The following is a 22,551-nucleotide window of genomic DNA, read 5'->3' on the forward strand; positions in this document are numbered from 1 at the left end:
ATGTCTTTGCTATAATACTTTTGCCAAAATTGTAGAATTTAATTTCAATGGAAAGAAAATTAAATCAAAGTACATGTATAATACTATATAAGGTAGCAATAGAAAAAAAAAAAAAAAACCCTAGGGTGAAAGATTATCCAAGTTTGAACAAAGCCTCAAGATCCATGAACACCAATTAAATATGAGAAAATTTCACAAAGATGTACATTTGGCTATATGAAGAAATGGAATTTGGATAATATATGAAGAAGACCATTTGAATTGAATTGAGTTTTCTATTACAAGTCCTCTCTCTCCTTCTTATTGTTTTGATTTAATTTTTATTTGAGTTAATACTTAGTTAAAAAGTTTAGTTGTATTCCAGAGGAGAAAATTCTAAAAAGAAATTCAAGTTTTTGAAAAAAATAGCATAATCCAAAATCTAAAACTAAAAACCCAAATTAGGAAAACAAATGCATTATAACATAATTTAGAGGAATATGAACCACCTAAAAAAATGGATAAATCTCAATCAAATACACCCAAAAATAACAGAATGATATATTTGTATTTGTAGAGATATTGAGATAAAAAATAATTTTAGAAATTGCTTAATTTTTTAGAAGTGTTATGTCTACAACGTTTTCACAACAAATTATAGTTGGCAAGTTGTTATCAGTTCTAATTTAAACCTATCACTAAAATTACTTTTTTGCAAACTAATAACAACCAATAATAACTTGGTACGTATGATTTATGGTAAAAGTGCTATGAAATTATTGTTGACATAACATTTCTTTTAATTTTTTAGTAAAGCATATTATTTTCAACAAATTTAAGAAAACAAATTATACTTATATCAAAATTACAAAGTAATTATCTATTCCCATGAGTGGGTTTGCGACTAGTTTACATTCAAAATCCCATCAATTATAAGTCTGTTATTTGATTATAATCTTCGTAGGAAATATAAAATTGTTGAAATTATAAATGCAGTAGTTTAAATGTAATCAAAGTTTGTAAAGTCCTTACAGCATGGTTGTTGAATGTATCTATAACCCATTAAAAATAATTATATTAAAATAAATCACTTCAGGAATGTATGAATGCATTTCATTAAGTTGTGAAAAAGAAACTCTTATCTAATTTTCGATGGCCTTCCTACAATATTAAAAAAGAAACAAGAAATAATACTGAGCCTAAAAAGAACCCCAAGCATACATTTAAAATATAACAAAATAATTTCAGTGACATTATTTTTATTTCTTAGCAATAATGACAGCCTGTCTTTAGTAAAATATTACTAGAACATAAAGACACGGGAATTACCAATTATAGAGCTTTAACTCCAAATTTCAGTTTTTTCTTACAGAGCTATAACTTTTAAGAGGAGAAAAGTTCCCAACAAGGTTCTAAACAATTAGGAAAATTCTAAAACAAAGAATACAGTGCCAAACTGAAAGACTAAATCTTTGTAGGTTACTAATTCACAAGCATCACTAGAGATTCACTGGCTATGTATTCTTATGAGGCTAGCCTTCTTGCTCTAAACATCCTGGAATTTTTCTAGGAAAGCTAGACAAATTTCCATGTACAGCAACTGTTGTTTGTGGACTCCTAGGAGATAAACCAAATGCTTCCCCTCACAAGTTCTGTAAAGCTGTCAAGACCACAGCAGAAAATAACAGATACATTAGCTTTTTTCAGTTTAGGAGAAAACTCAAAACTGTGATAAAATCAGAAAAGAATTTTGAAATATAGCCAGAGATGGTCCTTCTAAATGCTAAGCCTAAAACTGTTACCTTCAATAAACTTTGTTTATATCACTGTATGTTGGTTGTACATCAATAAAAGATGTAACACCTAACCGAAGCTTGATGTTTAAGAATTTTAATAAAATAACAATATGATGAGATAACAGAGGAAGTTACCTGTGTTTCAAACTTGACAATGTTCTGTTCATGACTGACTTGGTGATTAATGTGCACAAGATAGTTAATTGCGCCATCATGATGACCATGAATGATAGGAGTCCAGCTACACATCATGTTGTTTTGGCCCCAACATACGTTTAGTTCTCGCAGGACCTCCAATATTAGGCACTGCCAAGAATTAAGGTAGATAGGTGTGACCAACAATAATAAGCAAGCACTGAAGATTTAATGTTGAATGTTAAGATCTTTTGGCTCAATTTGATTTCTTTATACATTTGAAACCAGTGATGTGGATCCATCTATGTAATCCCAATAATTGAAACATATCATTGACTCTCAATCAGAAATGGAATATAGGAAAATTTTGTGTATCACATAGAACTTAGCAAGAAAACATGTTAAGCATATATATCAAGTTGCATTCTGTGCTCTATTTCCACACGAAAGCTTACAAGAGCGTCTACTTCAGGAACCCATTTGCTCTCAACAGTGAATGAAAATATAAGATCCCTTCCTTGGTAATCCGGAAGATGATGCCTAACAGCTGAAGCAGCAACCTCACTTTGATACATGCAGTTGAAACCACATTCCTAAGCGAAAATAATATATACAAAAAATATATAAGACCAATATCAGTGCATTTTTGACAACTTAAATCAACAATAAGTAGATTCTCAAAAAAAAAAAAAAAAAAATCAACAATAAGTAATTAAAAATGAACGAATCTTTTTAACTTGTTGATTCATATCAATCGGGATTAAACTATGTAACGAGGAAGATGACACTTGGAACATTGGTGCTGGCTAATCCGAGAAATGGTGATTAGTTTACTGAGTTTTTTAAAGCATATTTGATCAAGCTTCTTACACTTGATGACACTGACATAAGAACATTATCTGGAAAAATTTATTTTCCATCCTGATGAACAAAATGGTATAAATTCTGGTATCATGACTCCAATTTATATTTGTTAAAATTGTGAGGAACTATTGAAAATAAAGCACCAGCCACCAAGTAAACAGACCGAAAAATAACACTTAGCCCTAAAAATTTTTAAATGTTTACATTTTTGTTAGCCAATATTTATAGAGAATATCCAAAAAATTTAGTCATTATCCTCTCAAAATAAGAAAAGGTAATATGTTTGGAGCCATGGACTCATACGACCAGCATAAAGATGACGTGTTCCATCATGTGCAATGCATGTGACTCATTTGGTTTTTTTTTTGTTGAGAAGAATGTAACTCATTTGGTTGGTTGGTTACTTGGGTTAAGTGAGTTTTGTGTATTGCACATGACAAAAACTAATATCATATTTCTATTAGTGATGGGAGTCTAGGCTCCAAACATGTTTGGAGTCAAATTGTAGCCCCGAAAATATATGTTAAATTAATGATAATGATGATGGTGGTGATATAATATATAATTAATTATAAAAATTGTATAAATAATGTTTCCTTTTTGCGTAAAATGTAATTTTATCTCTCCTATATTGATTTTTGTATTATTATTTTATAATATCATTTAATTTTTAATTGTTTTAATCACATGCTCATGATTTATAATTGATTTAATCACAATCTTAGTCCAATATATTGTTAACAAATTATTAAAGAAAGTGTTTCATATAATAATTATGTGGCTTATAAATCATTAAGCAACCTAAGACATTTGACTTCAATGTGAGCACATAATGCGCTTATATAATATTCTTTTACATCAAAAAAAATTCGAAGTAAAAATATAAAAAGAATTCTTCAAACCATTTACATATAAATGATATTGACGTAAAAAAATTGATAAATTTGTATTTTTGTGATATTTATTATGGATCATATACGTCAAATTACAAATCTATATGATTAAGGCTGCGTTTGGCTCTATGTAAATCGAATTCCGAGTGTAAAATGAATGCAGGGGAAAATGAATTCCCGTAAGGAAAATGAAATCTGGGTGTTTGGTTCTGCAATTGAAAATAGTCTAGAAAACGATTTCCAGTATTTGGTAACATTTTGAAAATGCTATTTTCCTATAAATTTTCACATTTTCTCAGCTTCCAAACAAATTTTATAACAAAAAAATTCAAAATATACACTTTAACACAACCAAAAATCAAAATAAAAACATTTATTCACAACATATACATGATATACTTAGTGAGAGGAGGAAGAAAGAGTGACAGATTGAGGGAAAGAGAGATAGATCGAGAAAGAGAGAGATCTGAGTGGATGGAGGACGGTGGTGGCTTGATCGGGTGGGTTTGCGGGTGGAGTGGAGTGGGCTGGTGGTTGGTCGCTGCCAAATAGGTGACGTTGAGCAAGAGGGAGACGAAGAGTTGAGGAAGAATAGAGAAAAAAGAGGAAGCTTGGCCAGCGCGATCTGGGCAATGGGGCGGCGTGATTTGGGCGGTGGGGGCGGCACGATTTGCTCTTTCTTCTTGCTCTCTCTCTCTCTCTCTCTCTCTCTCTCTCTCTCTCTCTCTTCAAGTGTGTAGTCTGAAAATACATTGAAGGAAAAATAAGAGCGTAAATGATTTTACAGTCAAAAGGGGTCTTTTTACCGTACAATAAGTGTAAAACAATTTCCGTTTTAACCGTATTTATTGTTGGAGCCAAACACATATAAAGGTGTAAAACATTTTCCTAAACTAGTTTTCACCTTAAACAAACGCAGCCTAAGGTTCACCAAGAAACCCTCAAAAATATTTTGCGACTCATATATGAGTTGGGTTGGTTTGGTCAATAGGGCATTTTCAATTCAAACCAACCTCATTGGGTTGAGAAAACCCATACCAATCCATTATCACCAAAGTAATCCAACCAAATTGAACCGTATGTAATTGGCTTGGGTTGGGTTGGATGGGTTGAGTAATTTGTTACGGGCTATTTATCTCTAATATTAAAATTAAATTTCCCATATCCAAATGGTCATTTTACCGTACCCTCCAGAAAAAGAGAGGTACGGTACCCACCTTAATCTGGCTGGGTTTGTTAGTAATGTATATTTTGGCTGATCTCAGGAATATATTATTAGTTCAACAACAACAGCCATGTCCCTGTTTCGAATTTATAAACTTAAGAAGGCATACCCTTCTTCTTCTTCTTCTTCTACTAGGCTAAGGGTTCTGCTATCCAACCATTCTTTTTATGGACTATTATATGACCCTTTGATTTCCCAGCATTACCGGTTTTGTCCTACTGTTTCAGATGTCCCAAACCGTCCATTTTCCACTTCTGCTTTCACTTTGTTTCACTTATTAGCTCCTTCTAAATTTCCCTCACAACCTCTCAAATTTAAGGCCTCTGCCACCCTCTATGCAAAACCCTTTTCTTCTTTGTCAGCACCTTATGGTGATGATGATCATGGCGTGTCTAGTTTGACAATGGTTCAATCTGAATCTGAATCTGAATGTGATTTCGATGCTGATGTTGGATTATTGCACAGTCTAGATGATGAGGGTTGTAGCACTGTTGGTGATTCAACCATGGTTGAATTGGGAAATGGTGTCAATGAAGAGGGTATTGTTGTTGATTCTATGGTGGCTAGTGATAATAATGATGATGTGGGTTTAGAGAGGTATGAGGGTCATTTGAATGTTGCCTCGCGGGATCCTGTTGAAGTGTATCGTGAGTTAAGAAATGCCGAGAAGGGTGCGTAGCAGACATGGTGTGATTGGGAGATAATGCAACAAGTGTTTAGTTATTTTGGGAAATCGGGTTGGGTGTCTAATCAGGCTCTTGCAATCTACATTGGGATGTCATTCTTTCCTACTGCAGTGCAAAAGTTTCGGAACTTTTTCTTCAAGAAATGTTCTGCTGATGTTTTTAAGTATGTGGTGTCACTTGGTCCATCCGATGATGCTGTCAAGTTCTTGTTTCCTATATTCGTGGAGTATTGTTTAGAGGAGTTTCCTGATGAGATTAAGCGGTTTTGGGGTATGATTGAGTCGGCAGACCTTACCAAGCCCCACACTTGGTTTCCATTTGCACGGGCTATGAAACGAAAGATTATATATCATTGTGGCACAACCAATAGTTGTAAAACTTACAATGCTCTGCAACGGTTTATGGAGGCCAAGAAGGGTATCTATTGTAGTCTCTCAGATTATTGGCTATGTAAGTCTTTGACAAGGTGAATGCACATGGGGTTTACTGTTCTCTACTTACAGGTCAAGAAAAGAAATATGTCCCTTTTTCAAACCATATTGCCTGTACTGTGGAAATGGTGTCGACGGATGAATTGTATGATGTGGCTGTTATTGATGAAATTCAGGTGATGGCAGACCCATGTAGGGGTTATGCTTGGATGCGGGCATTGCTTGGATTGAAGGCTGATGAGATACATTTATGTGGGGATCCGAGTGTTTTGAGTATTGTTTGAAAGATCTGTGCGGAAACTGGGGATCAGCTGCATGAACAACATTATGACAGGTTTAAGCCATTGGTGGTTGAAGCCAAGACCCTGTTAGGAGATCTTAAAAAAATTAGTTCTCGGGACTGCGTGGTTGCTTTTTCGGGGAGAGAGATATTTGAGGTTAAAATGGCAATTGAGAAACACACCAATCACTGTTGTTGTGTAATTTATGGTGCTTTGCCACCAGAAACTCGTAGACAGCAAGCTACCTTATTCAATGATCAAGATAATGAATTTGATGCGCTTGTTGCTAGTGATGCTGTTGGAATGGGTTTGAATCTTAATATTAGAAGGGTTATTTTTTATAGCCTTTCGAAATACAATGGAGACAAGATTGTTCCAGTTCCAGCATCACAAGTGAAACAAATTGCTGGAAGAGCTGGCTGAAGAGGAGGCCGCTATCCAGACGGACTCACAACAGCCTTGCGTTTAGAAGATTTAGACTACTTGATTGAGTGTTTGAAGCAACCTTTTGTAGAAGTAAGGAAAGTTGGTCTCTTTCCATTCTTTGAACAGGTTGAACTATTTGCTGGGCAACTGCCCAATGTTACATTCTGCCATCTACTTGAAAATTTTGGTGAAAATTACCTTTAGATGGGTTATACTTTCTGTGTCAACATGATCACATAAAGAAGGTTGCTAATATGTTGGAGAAGGTACAGGGATTATCTCTTGAAGATCGTTTTAACTTTTGTTTTGCCCCAGTTAATATAAGAGACCCAAAAGCAATGTACCATCTCCTTAGGTTTGCTTCAGCATACAGTCAGAATGTACCTGTCAATATTGCAATGGGCATACCAAAGGGTTCTGCTTGAAATGGTTCAGAGCTCTTGGATCTTGAGACTAAGCATCAAGTGTTGTCTATGTATATGTGGTTATCAAACCACTTCAAGGAGGAAACTTTTCCATATGTGAAGAAGGCTGAGGCAATGGCAACGGACATTGCTGACTTGTTAGGTCAGTCTCTAACCAAAGCCAATTGGAAACCAGAATCAAGGCAGGCCGGGAAACCGAAGCCTCAACGGAAGGAAGATGGTTATGAGAGACCAAGATCACTTATCAAATTATATGAGAGGTAAGTATCTCTAAATGGTAATTTTGTTCAGGTTCTTCTTGAACTAGCAGAGTTTTCATTTTAATATATTTATATTGTTTTACAAGGCACAATTATAAAGGTTCTTATCTAATAAGCACTATTTGTTGTGGTTTCAATCTGTCCTATGGTTCTATATCCATATAATCCTGGCACTTCGCCTTGTATGGTTATAAATTATTAAATTTCAATAAAATACTTTCAGGATTTGATGTTCTTTTTTGTACATAGTTTTCCTTCCTTTTGTTGTATTTTTTGGCTACTTTGTGTCTTAAAATTGGCAAATTGGGGGCAATTATGTCAGTTTAGATTATTAGATTAAGATTTGTAGACTTGTACAACTTTTCGTCACTCTTAAGGAAAGTGTTTAATTTTTTTTATGAGCTCTAGAGCAGTTTGAGGGCTTTGACATTTAGAAGAAGTCTTTGTATATTAGGAACCTCAAGAGGCAATGTTTGACAAGGTTGTGAAGGATATTAAGGATTTCAAAGCTTCTATTTCACGTTATATATCCCCAGGTGGGATCATAATGTCTGGAGTAAGTTCATCCTTTCAATTTGACTTTTTTTTTTTATTGATACAAGATAGAATTTCTACTCTAGCCTAATCTAAGTGTATATATGTGTGAAGTTCTTTCCTGGAGACTTGAACCCCGGCCCTTGCCCCCCCCCACACCCCACAAGCATTTATACTTATAGAGTGACCACCGCACCAAAGGGGAGCGGTGGTTCCATTTTGACTTTAAAAAAAAAATCATCATTTTATTTTTTTAGAAAAGTTTGTCCTTGCATTTGTAACACGTGAAGCGAATGATGTTATAGAAAGAACCTGTGGACTTGAAACCTGTTATTGATTTGTTGGGTGAGTATTGATCTGCCAATACAATTTTCTTATGTACATATAAATTACCTTGTATTAGACTTTCTTTTTGAGAGAGGGAAATTAATCTTTGTTTGGTGTTAGGTAATGGATGGCTTCCTTTGGTCGACGAAAGATTTTTACTATTACCAGTGAGTTGGTGGGTAGTGTGGTAAGTAGCAAGTTTGTGCTTTAGTTGATTACAACTATGTATTGCAAATTATGCCATGCCAAGGAAAACTGTCATTGTGGGTGATGAATTTCTAAATTCTATATAGAAGTGGGAATGAAACTAGCAATGTCTAGGGGATTACAAATTATATATTTATGAGATGATGGAGCTGGAATATTCGCAAGGGACAGAGCAAGTCTAGTCGTATTTATTTTTGTGTTTATTAATTTGTACAGTACTCTTTGTTTTCTTATGTGTCCAATGTGAATTGGTATAACGTTTGCTAACATGGATACCTCTTATATTATTATGAATTAATAGATTTATGGGTAAACTTGGGAAATAGAGATCTGATGGCTGTATGAGAGATCTGGGGTCTTAATCTAATAATAAAAAACTATCATCAAAAGCAAACGCCATAACTTGAAATTCTCTCCAAAAAAAAAAAAAAAAAAGAGCAGACGGGTGCTGTGCTTTGTGAAGCTCACCCTTTTCCAATTAATATCTACCCTTAGTTTTGTTTTTATGTTTCCATTGTTCTTATTATGTTCCTTGATATAAGAGTGTTGACTACTACAGTAATATTTGGACATGCTTTTCTATGAGCTATGGAAAACAGGAGATCACTGCACTTTCAAGATCTTGTTCCAATGAAATAGCCAGTACTCGAAGATCTTTTATGATCTGGTCTTTCTCATTCATAATCTACAGATGCCTCTCTTTCTCTTCCTCAAAGGCTTTCTCTGTAGCCTGCCTTCCAAGAACTGCAGCTTCCGCTTCTCTTCTCTTGGACTCTTGCTTTAGGAAAGTGATATCTTTCTGAAGATTTTCTATGCAAATTTTCTTCTCTTCAGCAACTAGGAGAATGCTGTCTTTGTCCTTTATGGACGCTTCCACTTCCTCAAATTTGGCTGGAATTTTAGCTTCTAGTGAAAAAATCTGTTGTTGAAGACCTTCAATTCTTTTCTCTTGCTCTTTGGCAATGCAGAGTAGGCTTTCTGATGCAGGAGACACAAGAAAATTTTTATTTAGTATTATTTTTGTTTGCAAGTCAATTGTATTTTTATATTTTAGGTACTAGTAGTTTATTAGGCTATTAATATTTTAATTTGGAAGCAAGGTTATTTTCGTAATAAAGCAATTAGGGTTTCCTAACCAATTAGAACTAGGGTTTAGTAATCCTTTATAAGCAACGTATTGTACTCCTTAAGGAGATAGTTGATATTTTGATGAATAAAAAAAAATGGCTATTTGGTCTTTCTTTGGTCTAGTGCTAACTCCAAGTCTACCTTAGGTGCTGACTCCTAGTGGTTTCCCCGCTTGATGCTGACTCCAAGCAAGGCCAAAGTGCTGACTCCTAGGTTATATCCCTTTATTTTTCTATTGTTTCAGTTTTGTTCTGGTTGTCCTGCATCACTTTCTTTCTCATTCTTAAGCATTTGCTCAGGCTTGGCCTGTGCAATGAGGGAAGTCTCCAGTTGTTTATAGGTTTTTTGATTTTCATCAAGGCAGACTTTCAGGCTTTCAGCATCAAACTTCCAATTCTATAATTCATTTTCTAATAGATTGGTTTCATGAATTTTTTCAGCCAATTCAAGATTTGCCTTCTCTAAAGCCTCAAAGGCACCTCTTTTCTCATTTTCTAGTGCACTTTCCATTTGCAGAACTTGCGCTTTCAACTGAAGTTGGCATTCAGATGATTCCTCAAGCATTTTCTTATACCTTTGAACCTTGTTGTTCTTGGAAACCTGCATACATTCCAAGGAATCAACCCTCTTCCTTAAGGATGCCAATTCCTTGTTTTCTGGCCCAAGATCAAGATAAGATTTATTCAAAGTTAACTGCTCTCTAAGAAAGGAAAATTTATCTTCCTTCTCTTTGTCACACAGCTCCATTTCAAATTTTGCATAAAGCATTTTGGAGTAAGCCTCTGAAATTTCTGATTTTAAGATTGTGCATAGCATAGAAATCTCTTTGCTCAAAACCTTAATTGTAGAATGACAATTTTTAAGTTCCATCTGAAGCTCCTGTATTTGTTTCTCATAATCTTTCAGTTCAAATTTAAACAAACCACAAATTTTCAAGGTAAACCCATTTGATTATTTGCTACACATTTATACATTAGTGGGCAAAAATGTGTAAATTTGGCACCATTGATGTGAGTGCTCTAACATGTAGAGATGCATTTAACCCAAAAGGCCTAATGGGTTTGAACTCAATTATGTTATATTAACCGTTCATCCTTCTCATTAGTATTCAATATGAGACTTATACCAAAAAGATTACCATCAAAATATATAGAATTTGTAACCAAACACATGGTTCATAATTAGGATTTCCACTTATTGTGTTTTTCATTGCATTTGAACAACTCTTAACTTTTTCTCATTGCTTGTTTAGATGATGGACACTGTAATTGATCCTTGTAAATGAACAATTTTATCAACATTTTCTTCATATAATCATGCTAAGTTATATTTTCAAATGCTGTTACCATGGATCATTTATCACTTTTTGATCCTTTGTGCATTAACTATTTGAGGGCATACCGAATATCACATATCAATAATTTAATGTGATCAAGGTAGTTCTGTCTAATGGGGGGGAATCTATGTGGGTATTTGATTTTCATGTTTCAATCTTTCAGGTACCAAGACAAAGGTGCAGTTAAAGGAACCAATTTAAGCAGTTCAAAAAGTTTCTTTGTTGGTTGATTTGTAGATGGATGATGGTGTAGATGTTTTAGTTTTCATGTCAATTCTAATACAAAAATTTTCACTTCAGATTTCTTTGGTAATCCTGATGATAGAGTAATGTTTTACCATGCCATGTACATGTTGGTGTTGGTTGATCTTTTTAAAGAGGATTATGATGTATTTAATTTAGGTGTATCATGTTTTTCTTTTCCTTTGTTTATGCATGGGAAGAAGATTATAAAGTATTTAAGTTGTTTTGTAATATGTTCTCTCTCTCTCTCTCTCTCTCTCTCTTTGTTTTTAATCCTGTTTCCCTAGGACGACATGGTGAGGATCATAAGGCATTTAATTTTGGTGCTGGTGTTGCAGATAGTAATGGCTGACCAGATCTTTATAATTAGTTTCTTAGATATTCTGTATCATTTAGAGTGATGTTTGGCAAACCAAAAAGATGCTTTGGTCCAATTTTGAATGGATGTGAACTTGAATGCTAAAACCTACTTTGGTGTTTGATAGGCATAATTCAGGACTTTTCCCATGATCTGATTGGGGATGAAAAGATTGGTTGAACTTCCTAATCACTTCTTATCATTTAGGTTTCTTCGAATTCAAAGGTCATAGACAGATGAAATGCCTTTTATTTATCTTCAAAATTGTCAGTAGCTGACAACTTTGGTGGCTCAAGACATGAAAATTATCACAAGATCTCCCTCTCTTTGGGCACGCACATTTAATATGATCAAATCTTCCAAAAGTGAAAAAAAAGAAAGAGAGAACCACCAAATGTAATAAAAGAACTGTCACATGTGATGTTAGAACATGTAATGTTGGAACCGCACAATTGAGGATGAAACTGTCAAGTGTGAGAAAAAATAAGGGAACCACCCAATGTGACAAAAGAACTATCATATGTGATGTTGGAACTGCACAATGTGAAGATGAAATAGTCAAATGTGAGAAAAAAAAAGTAAGGGAACACCAAATGTGAGAAAATAACTGTCACATGTAATGTTAGAATTGCACAATGTGAAAATGAAACCGTCAAATGTGAGAAAAAAGTAAAGGAACCACCAAATGTGAGAAAAGAACTGTCACGTGTGATGTTGGAGCTACACAATGTGAGGATAGAATCGTCAAGTGTGAGAAAAAAGTAAAGGAACCACCTAATGTGACAATAGAACTATCATATGTGATGTTAGAACCGCACAATGTAGGGATGAAACCGTCAAATGTGAGAAAAAAAAGTAAGGGAACCACCAAATATGAGAAAAAAACTATCACATGTGATGTTGAAACTGCACAATGTGATGATAGAACTGTCAAATGTGAGAAAAAAAGAAGAGAACCACCAAATGTAAGAAAAGAACTGTCACATGTGATGTTGGAACTGCACAATATGAGAATGAAACTGTTAAATGTGAGGAAAAAAAATAAGGAAACCACCAAATGTGAGAAAAGAACTGTCACATGTGATGTTGAAACTGTCAAATGTGAGAAAAAAGTAACCTAGTGTAACAGGTTACCTACTAGTGGGTACCATACCCCTTTTTTTTTTGGGTACCTTAGAATTACTCATATCCAAATATCCAATACATCAAGTTCACTTGGATATCAAGTTAACAAAAAAGAATTAAACACGTGTTGATTAAATTTTATATATATATATATATATATATATATATATATATATATATATATTATTTTATTAGTCAATACAATAATGTTGTTTAATGAAATTAAGGTTTTTTTTAAAAAAAATTTAAAAACTAGGTAATTTATACTATACAACCAATAGTTAATATTAATCTCTAAATAGTATCCAAAAACCCATACTAATTAATTACATTTGAAAGATGAACTCATGACCATGGAAAAACACTCTACAAATACCACAAAAGAAAAGAAGCATGAAAAACCTTAAATTCTCATTATGTAAGTAGATAAGAAATCTAACTATAACAATAATAAAGCTGATTATCATAATTATAATCTAAGCAGCAGAAGCACAAGTATGGGGAAACTCTTGGTCAAATTCTTGCATGGGAGGCGTACGAAGATACCATATCTGAAGTACAACACCATTTTCATCAAACACCTCGTCAGGAGGATCCTCAATCATCTCAGACTGATCCCTTAAGAACATGTCCAAGTAAAAGTCACGAACCCCATGAACATCCTCAAAACTATTTTCACCCTCTACTTGTGAGGAAACACAATGCAACATTGATTGAAGTTTTGATTTAATAAAGAGTTTCCCTTCCTTCATAGGTTTTGAAAGCTTTTTCCCAACGCTTTTGAAACCAGCCTCTAGCTTTTTCCTTAGGCTTAAGCCAGACATGGCTGTGTTGTGTATTCTTTTTTAATTTCTTTGTCCTAAAGGAAGTGCACAATTCGTATTAGGGGTTTCCTTTTAACTAGTCCACCCCTACCCTACAATATAGGGTTTAACTTTTAAGGCTTTAAATTGTAATTTACCCTAGATATCATAATATTCTCTAATATTATAGTCAATGTAATCTCCTATACAAATTATGGAATTCTTTGAGATTGATTTTCTTACCTTTTTCACAATTGTTTTTCCTTTTTGAAAAATTATTCTTAGGTTATATGTACACCTAGTTTTATCACAAAAGTTGACCTAAGATAAAAGGCACACTTAATAGTGATGTCAAACTGATAAATAACCCAAACCTATCCCTCTCTATATTCTCCTATACCTAGGCTGGGATTTGGGTTCTATTCCTTATTTTTAATGCCTTTCTCTTGATTATTATTATTATTATTATTTTTCCCTGCTTTGCTTTCACATATATTGCACCACTTTGGAGTTTGGAAATTGTTAATTTGTTACCAGTGTTTTATACGTAGCTATATGTGCTGGTTTTATTTTATATAAATTGAAATTATATGTATATATATAAGTTGAATTACGTAAATTTCATACATTTCTCGGCCTTTTGGCTAGGATCAAAGAATTACGTAAATTTCAGCAACAGCATCTGTTTGCTTAATAATCATGCAGTTTATTATTTGCAACACTTTCTGACTTCTATTGATTTGTTATAAAATCATAAACTAAGGGTGGAATTATAAGATCATTAAATAGTATTTTGTTTGTGTGCGCGTACTAACCACTTCGTCCCTTGTTCCTATTTACAGTGAGCTTATTTATGCGAATTTTATTTTATTAATATCTCTAAGAATCGCACCATCTCACTCTTGGGATTGTGATTTTGAGTTGACAAATCTAATTTTATCTACTAAAAGTATATTATCTGCAAAAGACATATATCAAAGAATTATAGGTGTCCTTATATAGATTATAAAGGTTTTCCGCTAAGTTGGACCAAAACAATATACCAAATTTGTAAGACTTCGTATTTCCTAGAAAGGAGGCACGGATCGACTGCTTCATACTTTTAGGCTCCACTTGGGAGTTCATAAGGAAAGGGAATAGAATAGAATAGAATAGAATGAAATAATCATAAGGAAAAGGAATGGAAAAAAATGGAATGGAATAGAATTAAGTAACCTTGATTGGATGTTTTAAAATAAATGAATGGAAAGGAATGAAAATATGGATTGTAAGTAATCTTGTTTGGGAGTAACATGGAGGGAATGAAATGGAATCATTTTATAACAAAATTACTATTAGATCCCTATTTTAAAATAAAGGGTTGAATATATAGGAGTATTTTGGGAGTTTTAGTAAAAAATTCATTAAATCTAATTTCATTCCCTCCCATTCTTCCCAATTTCAGGGGGAATGAAAATTTGAGGTTTTAAGGGAAATGAGAGGAATGAGTGTTCCCTCCTGTTCATTCTATTCCCTCCCACTTAAACTCCCAAACAAGGAAATGAACTTTCTATTCCCTCTATTAAAACTCCCAAACAAAAGAAGAGAAGAATATTCTAAAATTATTCTTTTCATTCCATTTTATTCCCTCCAAATTTTGATATTCATTTCATTGAGCTAAGAGTAAACCTTTTATATATATATATATATATATTAACTCACGTCTTTTGTCATAAAGTTCAGTTAAGATTGGCATTTATTGCCGAATGGCTAAATCTTGTCTTTTTTAGATGGAGGTAATCCCTCCATGTTGTTTTGGGTTATTCTTGCCCAAGTTGTACGTTCAATATATTTCTCATTCACTTTGTTATATTCAAAAGAAGAAATCCACATGAAGTGTTGTGGACTCCTAATATTACAACTTACAAGTATTTACAAGTAGAAAATCTATCCTGTACTGTATGCAAAACATGTATCCACTCTCTCATTAGATATATTTAATACCACCTCATAGAAAAGCTTTGCATAGTTCTTTTTTGTGCTAACTAATTGGCAGGCATGACAAGTTATTCATTAGATGTTTTCTCCGCACAACAACCAATTTCACAAGTATTAAATATATTGCCTCTAAAGATTTCTCTAAATTAACAACCGACAAGCACCGTTTACTCTCTAGTAAAAAACAATACATTAGAAATTTTGTCACTGTTTTTACAGTGTTTGATTTTCCAAATTTTTAATGACTGTTTTTCGTTATTTACAACCGTAAAACACAATGAAGCCTGACTCATGCAAAGCCTTACGGCCTGCTTAGCCGAAGGCGAAGCGAGGAAGGCAGCTACAGCGGCAGATAAGGAAGAGATTTAGTTATATCTTCATCATTCTGGTGATTGCTTAAAAGAAACTCTGCCATGATAGTATTCTGCCTGACATTCTTCATTACCTGTTTTAAGATTTTATGGTCTACATGCTAAACAAAACTGAGAACAATAAAAATTGGTTTACATGCAAAACAAAACTGATTGCATATAAAGAAAAGATGCATTTCAGTATCCAAGGGCCTTCTTTTAACTTAGCAGAAAAATAAAATACTAAAAATGAAGCAATAATCACATTCATCTCATTGGGCAGGTATGAGGAACCTAGCATCATCAGGACCTCCACATACTTGTTAACTAACAAGAGATAAAATTTTGTTATAATTCCACACTTAACACTTCTTCAGGCAACAAGACCCTGAAAACGGCGTAGTGATGATTTAAGCTTTTTTCTCCCTGCAATCTGTGAACACTGCCCAAAGCACCAGCATTAGGATTTGGGAAAGCGTAAAAAATGCGCCTAATTCGTTGATGGACAAGTGCCATTGCACACCTATTAAAGATAAGAGGCAAGGTATCAGGAATTGGGTATCTTTAAAAGAAGAAAAAAAATCAAGCAATACATAAAACTATACAAGGACTTTGGTAGAGTGAAGCAATAATCATTTTCTGAGAATGATGATATGATTTGAACTGAAATCTTAATGTGTGCATTATTATCAGTGGGAACTTTCATTGGAGACCTTTAAATCACATAATGTCCAGCATTAATGTAAACAAAGTATTCTTTCAAAAAATTTGGTGTAGATTCTTTCCATCACTTTTGTTAGGGTCCAGAGAACAAAATGTAGAAGAGATTTTGTAACAATGCTGCGAGAATTAGTCTTTTTTTTAGGTGGGTGAGGAAGTCAAGAAATGATATCAAGAGAACTCAAAAGAAGGAAAACTTGTTTCATCAGCCAGAATGACCTGAGCCTGAGCAACTTATAACCAACTTATCTCAATTGAAACCTTGCTTGAACCAAAAAGGCTAAAAGATGATGATTAATACTTGCAAACTTCTGCTTGAGCCAATAAGGCTAGAAGATGATGAATAATACTCACAACATTCAGATGTCAAGCAGGCCAAAATGAATTATGCTTAGGCTGCTTTCACAAAGTATCACAAGACTCAACCAAAAGTGAGAAATCAAAAAAATGGATAACAGCCTAAAACACTAAAGTACTTACGATTAGTTGTATTCATATCTATCATCTAAATATAATTTCTAACCCATTGAGCAGCATAAAGCAATTGATTGAGAGCAGTGCCACGTCCTTTGCTGACAGCATAGATAGATTGCACAAGTAATAGAGACAAATATTCATTTGACCAACAAAAGATACCAAATTAATCCATATCCAAGCAGCTGATACTTGATAACAAAACAACCAAGAGCTATCTTATATAACCCCTAGAACAAACCATACTACTCTTAGCAGAGTTGTAAAGTCATAAAAGCTACAAAAAGCTATCTTACTTTTGAGAAAATAAAATATGTCAAAAAAGAGAGGGAAGGTTTCTTGTGTCTGGCAAACTTACATGATACATGGCTCCCAAACAAGGTAGATGTCATACCCAGTACATAGATAAGGTCTGGCTGCTACAGAATGACAACCTTCAGTAAGAGTATCCAGTTTCTCAGTGTCCTCAACCTGAAATAGTTTAATATTTGCTGACATATAGCTTTTAACACTATGAATCTTCAAAAGAAACATTTTATAAAAAAAATTATTCAAGGGAAATGATGCTGCCTAGTGCCTCAGAAGTTTTGTTTCCACAGTTCTACCTGTTGTGGCAGCAGATAACACAGTTCTAACAATGACAGGCCCCTCATACAGAAATAGTTTAAAATATCTTAAATGCAAAGGCATTGGAGGACCTTTCAGGAAACTACAAAATCCACCCAAGAGAAAAATAAAATAAAAAACTAATTAAATAGCATGAATTGTTCCATACGGAAGATGATAGCTTTCTCTTTGTTTTCAAAAAAAGAAAATCCATAAAAATGGTATTTCAAACCCATTACAATTCGGAAGATTTCTTTTTGTTTAAAAACTTTAAAAACCCTCTTTCTAAAACCAACGTAGATATGCATTACCAGTATATAATGCACAGCAACAAATACTAAGTGCACTCTGTATATGTTTTGCCTGTACCAGCCCTATTTAGTGGATCCTAAAATTGGCCCAATAGAAAGTTCTACAGTCCAAACAGAGATAAAGGTAACTCACATTTTCAAGATTGAATTTTTGTCTTTTTGCTGGAGAGCTGGTGGAAGAATGCACATGATCCAATTCAAAAGACTTATCTTCATTGTCGCCCAAATCAGGGAAAAGTTGCCTATCTCTAGCAGCAGAGGATTCAATCGCTACAATAGCAGCATGTCGTAGAGGGTGCCAACAAGAAGACTTTGGCATATATAATTCTTGCTCAGACCACCGCCAAGGGTATAAACAAGAGGCACCAGTACATAATTGTTTGAGTTCACTGGTGGAACCATTTGAAGGTAAAGTGTCATGGGTTATTATTCTATTGAAATTGGAATGAGAAATACAGGTATCTGGCTGTTTAAAGGAGCTGGTTTGATTGTTAGTGGGAATATTCCAGGAGCAAATTTCATCACGTGCACTTGCAATCACTTGCTTAACTGAAGGATCCACTATCACTGCAGCATTAGTTACCTGCAAAGCAAAGCAAAACAGGCAGGTAAATAATAATAAAAAATTGATCATAGCTTCAGCCAGTGGTGAGGCTATGATGATTTGTACTCTTGATGATTTTGAAGCACTGCAAAGATTGACAGGGATTAATTCATAAGGTGTCATACATCTTCAAATACAGTCTGCTTTATCTCTCTTTTTAAGTACAGTTACCTATTTTCAAATCCCCATTGTGTTAACCACATCTCTTACCCACCAGGATATGTGATCCCCACTGTTGCCATCTTTAGACTAGACTAACTAAATTAAGAACCCAACAAAAAAGAAACAAGCTCATCTCACATTCTCACCCTCTACCTAGGAGGAGACTGCTCAACTTGGAAATTCTCCACCTCATCAAACTAATCTGAGGCCTCAGTTGAATAAACTCAAGATCCATAATAAGCCTATTACAAACCATTAAATAAAAGATTTACTGAGTAAGAAATAGATAAGAGCTCGAGCAACCCAACCCAACTCAAATTTTGTATCTATTTATTGTCTATATACTCCCATTTTATATGCTTAAAGAACCTTTTTATGGACATAAACCTATTTCCATGTAATACAGAGTTCTTGTCTAATATACTCCCAATCCATCAGTCTGCAGCACTCAAAGAAGGTAAGACATTAAGACTGTCTTGAGTACAAGTTTTATAATCTAAAACGTTTTGCTTCTCAGCTGACAAAGATGTAAGCATTGAACTCCTATTCTAGATTACATGACCAAAATAGGCCCCAATTCAAACAAATTATGTTACCCCAGTTTTTTTTTTTTTTTTTAAATAATAAAACCAAGTATAATAAACTATCCTACGCCAGTTTAACTTGGCTAGAGAAAACCAAATGAGAAATTAGTCTTAACTTGAACACTATGAGCTTATGCTTGGTCAAGTAGCGGAACAGGTACATTACTCACCTAACGGGAATGGATTCAGTTGAATAACCCAATCTATTAAAGTCAAATCATCCCTAAGACACATATAGTTTAAGAAAAGATGGGTAATATACCGAGCCATCACCAGATTTTGCCAACTCAACAGCAAATCTCATGAAGCTGAAAACTGATTGCGAGTCCTCTTCGTTAAATCCAGTAATGCCATCAATATTGCTGTACTCGAAAGAAAAAACCAATAGCAGAAGCAAGTAAGGATGGTACTCGAATATGTGTGTCTGTCTTATATATGTATATATCGATAGAGATATCCCAGGATTATACCTAAAATGAAGATAAAAAATTATCAATGAAGCCTATGCCAAACACTAAACTAGAAAATAATTATTAATTTTGAGTAACATTCACCTATGTCATCAAGCACCATACTAGGATAACTAAAATGCATGACCAAATACCTTTGAACTGACATAACCTTGCTACAAAAATGTTAATATTATTGCAAAGGGCTTACTAGGTTGGTGGATGATATGATGTTGGCCAAAGCTTGCACTGTTCTTCCCACTCTTCTTTTGATGATGCGGGAAATTTGCAAACCTAAAAGATTAAATTGAAGAGTAAAACATATTAATCTTAACTAGACTTGAGTACTATATATATAAAAGTTATTTTTCAGTAAAAATAATTTTAAACGAGCATTGATATAGAAATTGATAAAACAGTAAAAGAAGACCCACTTTTGTAATAAAAGCACTCAACTGGTAGGAATTGACAAGCTCTCGAACATCATGTTGCATGGTGTCCAGGTGATTGTCATTTTCAGATGCTAGACATAAGATGACTAATAACTCAATTTTCCCTATCAAGTCAGTTACATTTCAACATTATATTCTGAAGATATTGAAGTAAATATATATGTGTAAGCATTGCATAAATAAATACCTCCTTCGAGCTGCTTTTTGCGGATCCGCTTCACATGGCGGAAATTTTCTAGCGGCGCTATCTGATTTAATCGCCTAACAAAAATTCCACAAAAAAATTTATTAAATACAATTGACAACTATATATTAATAGTATAAGAATGGTGCTTATGTTTGTATCAGCACATGTTGCCCATATACTAGAATGTAACATTTGGATTACAAAGAACAAAACAGTGGAAATTAGAAAGTAACTAACCTTATAAGAGTGTTAGCAAGCTTTGGGTCAATGATCGAAGCAAAGACATTAACTATACATATATACAAAGAAACACAAAATATAAGTTTATGGAAGATAAAGATTGAATGTATGTATTGTATTGAATAATAAAGCAGAGATAGAGACAGAGTAGTATGTATGAATGGGGGGATTGGTAAAGTAAAGTAACCAGTGGGTTGTTGCTGGTTGGGCGGTATGGGAGGCTTGTCTGGAATGTAGAGGATTTGCCACCTATCTCTATCTCTATCTCTATCTGTGTCATTCTTCTTCATTTCTCAAATTGTTGGGAGCTCTTCTGCTCAATACCAACTAGAACTAGAAAAAGGGTAAATCAAAAATCAACAAAATAAAATTTAAATTTAGGAATTTTAGCACTTCAAAACGAATAGGCTAACAAAAAGGCGCCTTTTGGGGTTTCAGCCTGACTTGAAGAAGTAGAAGAGTGCAATCATGCATAGCCTGCAGTTTTTTAGACTTGCTCAGTACTACACATGATTGGTACATCTCTACTTAGGCCCAGAGTTAGTTTTAGCTACTGTTGTTATATGAGTTGTATTGATAGAGAGTATTAGAAATAGATGGAAGATAGAATAATAGAGAATTAGATCAATCTCGATTTCTCTTTCCTTTCTATTTCTTTTTCTTCTGGTTTGATAGTGTATTATTCCATTTACTGCTCTTTCTAAAAACAACCAAAGGAACTCAGAAAAGCAATTGAAACAGTAAAAATAAAGAAGAAAAAAACACTCACCTTGGGTCTGTCTCAGAAGCTTGCGGCAAGGCAACAACTGAACATTTGGGAGAGAATAAAAAGAAAGAGAGAGTGGGTTAGGCCGCCCTTTCAAACCCTAACTTCAGAAAACACTACCAAAACCACCATACAAACAGACTAACAATGTGGAATGGAAGCTATGGGAGAAGTGAGAAGGCAGTGACAGTGGACAGTGGTGGAGGGTGGTGGGTAGCCGCGTTTGAAAGAAAAGAGAGTTGGGAAGGTTTTTCTTTTTCGATCAGTGTGGTTTTCGGAGTATATATATATATATGCCGGGTTGGGGGTGGGTTAATGAAGGCGTGTTGGGCCAGTGTGATTTGGTCTATGTGGTCCTTTCTAACTTGGTGGCCCAGTATCTGTAAAGGGAACTAGGTAGGGTAATTGGGTCGGGTATGGAAAACAAATACTAATGTACTACTATTTGATTGGGTAGAGCAGCCCCACATCCGGTGATCTATTAATATATATATATATATATATATATATTCAGATTTTACTGCAGCAACATTTATTTACGGCCAAAATACTATTTTGGTCTTATATTTTTTTATTACAATTAATTTGATTCTTATATTTTGGTAACAATTAATTTGATTTTTATTATTTTCAACTTGCAGTCAATTTGGTCCCTACTATTAACTCATTAACAAAAAATACTTATATGGCAAACAGTTTATACATTTAACATATTTTAAGCTTACATGACAACTAAATAATAATAAAAAAGTTGGATAAATATTTAAAAAACTCCGCCTCAGCCATTAAAGGATTAAAAATCTAAATCAGAAAAAATTAAAAACACAAAAATTATAACATCAAGATTTACTTTTATTTTATTGCATTTTCTTAATAAATAAACATGCAAAAACTCAGATCAAACCCATATAAACAAAATAAACACACACAATATAACCCAGACCAAACGATTCAACTTGGATGGTAAAGGGGTGTTTTGCAGCTAAGTTTTAACATATTTTTACACATTTTAAACAACTTTACACACATTTCAACACTTTTTTTACCCACACATATATCAAAAATACTCAAACATCATTGCTCAAACTAACCATCCAAAGGCCTTAGAAATCGTTCTCTTGGCAGTACATGGTGATGCAATGGAAGCAAAATTTTATGAACAGCAAAACAAAGGTAAAGATTTTGTTGTTGCATGGCCATTTAAGTA

At 33.9% G+C, this 22,551-nt stretch overlaps 1 protein-coding gene and 2 pseudogenes across 2 annotated transcripts; 1 reads left to right on the plus strand and 2 right to left on the minus strand.

The window, feature by feature from the left end:
• Positions 1-4,962: 4,962 nt before the first annotated feature.
• On the plus strand, positions 4,963-7,405 carry LOC142619437 (DExH-box ATP-dependent RNA helicase DExH18, mitochondrial-like; annotated as a pseudogene).
• A 1,617-nt stretch (positions 7,406-9,022) lies between these two features.
• On the minus strand, positions 9,023-10,509 carry LOC142619438 (uncharacterized protein At4g38062-like; annotated as a pseudogene).
• Positions 10,510-15,836: 5,327 nt separating this feature from the next.
• On the minus strand, positions 15,837-21,609 carry LOC142618676 (tRNA-specific adenosine deaminase TAD3). 2 transcript variants are annotated; one of them, XM_075791661.1, is made up of 10 exons: positions 21,348-21,609; positions 20,766-20,911; positions 20,576-20,627; positions 20,339-20,412; positions 20,134-20,255; positions 19,911-19,993; positions 19,513-19,612; positions 18,034-18,483; positions 17,342-17,454; positions 15,837-16,312 (listed from the first exon to the last, which is right to left on the minus strand). In XM_075791661.1, the coding sequence occupies exons 2-10, from the start codon at positions 20,866-20,868 to the stop codon at positions 16,138-16,140; spliced, it is 1,272 nt and encodes a 423-aa protein (XP_075647776.1). In that variant the 5' UTR covers positions 20,869-20,911; positions 21,348-21,609; the 3' UTR covers positions 15,837-16,137. The 2 variants fall into 2 exon arrangements, with proteins under 2 accessions (XP_075647776.1, XP_075647777.1); XM_075791662.1 differs by having other exon boundaries at positions 20,766-20,905; positions 21,348-21,486.
• Positions 21,610-22,551: the final 942 nt, after the last annotated feature.

This window comes from Castanea sativa, chromosome 12 (assembly GCF_040712315.1).
Source record: "Castanea sativa cultivar Marrone di Chiusa Pesio chromosome 12, ASM4071231v1".
NCBI classification, from domain to species: Eukaryota; Viridiplantae; Streptophyta; class Magnoliopsida; order Fagales; family Fagaceae; genus Castanea; species Castanea sativa.